Here is a 4,756-nt window from a genome sequence, read left to right on the forward strand (position 1 = left end):
CCTGACCTCGTGATCCGCCCGTCTCGGCCTCCCAAAGTGCTGGGATTACAGGCTTGAGACACCGCGCCCGGCCGAAGGGCAGTTTCAAGAATGGAGGGAGGGTCAACAATGTCAGGTGGCACAAACAGGCCAAAGAGAATGCTGGCAAAGTAAACCTCTCCACATCTGGTAAAAGGGACAGCACTGGCTACCTCGGAAAAAGTATGTTGGGGCTGTGGGTAGGGAGAAGTCAGATTGTAAGTGATTTGACAGTCAAGTGAGAAACAAAGTTCTCTTGCTTAAAGGAGTCACAAGATATTATAGAAAGAGGACAGGATGATATGACTCTTGCTAGAGAAGTAGTCACTAGAGTGTCTGAAATAGAAATAATATGAAACTTGAAGATGAAAAAGATGAAAGAAGAACGTCAGAAATAAAGAGTTGGAGGTCAGTCTGGGAAACAGAATATAGTGGGTGATGCCGGAATTATATGGGAGCAAGGGGAAAAGATGAGGGCACTTGGAATAGATGTCCTGGTCTTTATTACCTAAGTAAGAAATGAAGTTATATTCTGTTTATGAGGAACAGTCCTAAGAATTTCCAAAATATAGACAAATATGTTGGCTATTATGTGGACCTCCAGGTATTCCTAAAAAAATTAGAACCTTCATTTAATTCAGAGAAACCATAATTCCCTTATTATAAACAAACAAACTTAGTTTCAAAGTCATGCATTTAGCTTCTCTCTACCCCATTATCTATGCTAAGGCTCATTTATCTAGAAATTGTGATGATCCAAGTAAAATGAATTGGAAAATAAAAATAGTATTTTATGTGCACTATCCTTAAAGAAATGAATTATGAATATTAAATAAGTACAAAGTAAGTAACAACAATTAGTGTAAAATAACACAGAAAAACAAAACATAGGAAGCCTATTTCTTACTCAAGCACAATTTCTCTGCTGAATTTTACTAATACTTTCTTACGACAGGTATCACTTTATCACCCTCTACTTTATTACAGTTACTTACTATTCTTTTCGGTAAAAATTAAACATACCAGGATTCATATCTTGGTAATTATTTAGTGCCTATCCCACTTCTCTCTTGTATTTTCAGCCCTCTCCCTTCTCTGCTGATTTTGCAGTGCCTGGCAGAGCCACAAATAAACAAAAGAAACAAGCAAAAGGAAAAGATATATCCAATTATATAAATCATACTGTTTCGTGGATGTTTAGTTTCAGCCTATGAATGCATATGTGAATGTGTCCCTATAAATGAGTTAAGTGGGGAAGAGAAAATGATATGGATTCTAGTTGAGAGATTACAACTGTTTAAAAATAAGTGATTATCAATGTAAATGGCATAGCTCCTCCCCAGCCTCTAGCTTACAACAGGTACTCAATAAAAGTTGGCTGGCTGGATGAAAATGTTAGAGGCATTTAACAGGAATGATAACATAACAATTAAGACAAGAAAAGAAACAGACTAAGAGTAAATTAAGAAAGCTAACTTATCAAAACTGATCAGTAGTTCTCAGAACCAGTTACACATAAAGCTCATCTGGAAATTGGAATTGATGAGGGTTGGAATAACATGTAATTTTCTTAAAAATCTCACCAGTGATTCTGCTACATGGTCAGGGCTAGGACTACTTCACTTTAGTGAAAAGAGGAGGCTCATTGACAAGGAAAAACAAGAATGATGTGGTAATGTCAACAGATGGAAATAAGGAAACTCACACTGCAAAAACATAAAGATAAATGAGAAACAAACAAAAATGTTATACCACCCACTGGTTATGTAATATCAAACATGAAATGTTCCCTGAAAAACAACTTACGGAGACTGCCTGCAAAAAACTGACAATAGATGGAGTCATTGTTTTCATTATGATATTCTGCATCTCATGGAGATTAGATATGTCCCCATTACAGAATATAGTACCTTTAAAAAGAGGAAAACACATGGCCGATAAACATAGAATATAAATTCAGGAATTCAGAATTATAGCCAACTTTTCTTTAACTGCATTTAGAAAATAGTCCGGTGAAGTCTACAGGGAATTACTTTACTCCCTGTAATCAGCTTCCTGACTAAAGAAAGCCTCTTTTTAGCCTGAGTTCAGCTGTCCATGACTAAGGGTTAAGGCATTTGAACAATTTTCTCCTCAGAGCACTTTGGAAATTCTGTGGTTTACTGTTTTAACTTTTCTGCAAGCAGTTGGCTCTCAGACCCTAATTCAAGGGGTACCCTAAAATTCCAGATGATACCTTTTTGTCAAAAGCCACATGTGCAGGAATAAAATCCGCAGGTGGGGCTTGTTTAGGCTGGCCATAAGTTAAGACTGGTGCCTTACTGGCCAACTCATCCAGCTTAGCCTGGGACAGCTGGTTGAACTGGAGCCGGTCTCCGCCTATCCCAACTGTTGGACGTCGAACAATTGCATAGCCGTTCCTGTAGCCCAGCGTCTGGCTTCTATGGAAGGCTGTTTTCTGAAGAAAAGAAGTGTGTCATTAATAACATTAGACAAATAGTTTTTAGGTTAAAAAATTAACTTTTAAAAATAGAACTTAAATATTTGCTTATAAGCATCACGAAACTTACACCAAGAAGCTTACCAATATTAAGGCTGGGCATGCTGGCTCATGCCTATAATCCCAGCACTCTAGGAGGCTGAAGAGGGAGAATCACTTCAGCCCAGGAGTTCAAGACCAGCCTGGACAACAAGACCCTGTCTCTACAAAAACTAAAAAAATAAATAAACAAATTAGCTGGGTGTGGTGGCTTGTGCCTATTATAGTCCCAGCTACTTGGGAGGCTGAGGCGGAAGGATCACTTGAGCCGGGGAGGTCCAAGCTGCGATAAGCTATGATTGAACCACTGCACTCCAGCCTGGGCAACAGTGAGACTCTATCTCAAAAAAAAATAAAATAAAATAAAATAAAATGCTTACCTACCTTAAAAGATTCTGTATTTTAAGTTATAACACTTGAACAAGAACAAGGAGCGAAGTAGCCACCTGAGCTTAAAGTGAAATTTAAAGCCCTGCTCTGTAATGCCCAATTTAACTATCAATTCACCTTGCACGAGAGATTAAAAGAGTATCTCATCTATACTCTTAAATTTTTCACTAGTCTTCTCATGTTTTTCATCTGATATCTGGTGGTCATAAAAACTGTAGAACCTAGAAGATATGGTTCTGTGAATTTTATTTTTACATGCAATGAATTTATTTTTACATGTTCCCCTTGTCACAATGACAGTGATACATTCTTACAACTCTTTGGAAAGCAACTGGATGGTATATATTTAAAGTCTTGAACTCAATTCTACCCCTGACCATTTATTTAAGAATATGATCCAGAATTATGAGAAAGAGCTATATGCCTGAATCTGCCTTTTACAATGGTAAATGTTGAAGACAATCACATGAAGACATGAGTAAATGATCGAAAACTCACTCAATGGATTATGGTGCTGTCATTAAAATATTGATTTTAAAAATCATGTGGCAACCTAGTGAAAATATTTATGATTTAATAAGCCTGAAAAAGCAACATATGAAATTATATGTATACTACAATTATAAACATAGAAATATGTGCATGAAGAGACCGGTTTGGTCCTCTGTATTATACATTTCTAAATTATGTTGATTTTTTACAATGAACACATTTTTATTTAGAAGATTACATAAAAAAGAATAGAAAGGCAAATTAGAGGTTATGTTAATGGTTTTCCTTTTTCTGTTGTGAGGATGCTTTCAAAATTTTATATATACAACATTCAAATATATAAAGTTACATAGATACAATTTAGGATTAATCATAAAATATATTTTTATGAAATAAACTTTCTACATCCTAATTGCATTAGAGCCCAGCCTACCATCTTTCAAGAACTGTACTAACATGAAAGGTACAACAGAATAAACTTCTTTTGCTAAAAGGGTTATAAACTTGGACATTTGTTTTTAAAGGTCATGTATTCAGAGTCACAAGTCAGTTGACAGGGACTGCTCCAGGTACGTAGTAAACATGATACAGAACAAAATGCGCTGAGTTGACATCCTCATTGGGTAATTTATGGAACTTCAAGCTCTTCTTCCACCACCAAAGACAGAAGCAACATCAGTAACTTCAGTTTCTTTCTTTGTTTTACACAAATGTCTCCACCATCACTCAGCCATAACTCACAGACACACCAGGCAAGGCAACCTCAGCCCTTTCCACCCCACTTGTCCATTATGGTTCACCTTCTGTGTGTCTTTTTTTTTTTTTTAATCATCTTCCCACTCCCCTTTAAAAAGTTTTTAACTTCTTATCTGCATGTCTTTAGAATTACATTCATACATATTCAGTCCTTCACTGCTGAAGATATACTGACAATGCTTTTCAAATTTCAAATAGGGCAAATTGGTTGACACTTGGTCAGTGTATTTAAAATCTGAAATATGTCCAATGCACAGTTCATCTTACTTGTAATACAGCGATATGTTTTTAGAGCTTTGCACTTCCATCCACGCCTCTGTAATTCCCTGTATCAACTCAGCCCTGTCTATACTCACCAACACCAAAAGTTTAAGCTCATCCTGTATAGGGCAGGCAAGTGCCTACAACATTTTCTAAATGACATAAAACTGAAAAGTCCACTGAAACTAAAAATCTATGATGTTTTGTCTAATGCAAGGATAATCACAAAGAGATTCAGAATACAAATTCTCTCACCAAACTTTCGATTTCATTCTAAATTTATTCTTCCAAAGAAAATAA

General features: G+C 36.2%; 1 protein-coding gene across 3 annotated transcripts in view; it reads right to left on the bottom strand.

Annotated features, from left to right (window-relative positions):
* EFHC1 (EF-hand domain (C-terminal) containing 1) overlaps positions 1 to 4,756 on the bottom strand; it is a 131,077-nt gene that overhangs the window by 116,024 nt on the left and 10,297 nt on the right. Inside the window, exons 2-3 of one of the 3 annotated variants that reach the window (XM_011960236.1) lie at positions 2,603 to 2,730; positions 2,255 to 2,476 (exon numbers count right to left, since the gene is read on the bottom strand). Coding sequence is in view for 2 of the 3 variants with exons in the window: in XM_011960234.1 (XP_011815624.1) it covers positions 2,255 to 2,476 (222 nt within the window). In the remaining variant the exon portion in view is untranslated. Of the gene's footprint in view, positions 1 to 2,254; positions 2,731 to 4,756 lie in introns of those variants that run through there. The other 2 variants (XM_011960235.1, XM_011960234.1) reach the window with 2 other exon arrangements.

The sequence above is a fragment of the Colobus angolensis genome, unplaced genomic scaffold (assembly GCF_000951035.1).
Source record: "Colobus angolensis palliatus isolate OR3802 unplaced genomic scaffold, Cang.pa_1.0 Scaffold51, whole genome shotgun sequence".
Classification (NCBI taxonomy): Eukaryota; Metazoa; Chordata; class Mammalia; order Primates; family Cercopithecidae; genus Colobus; species Colobus angolensis.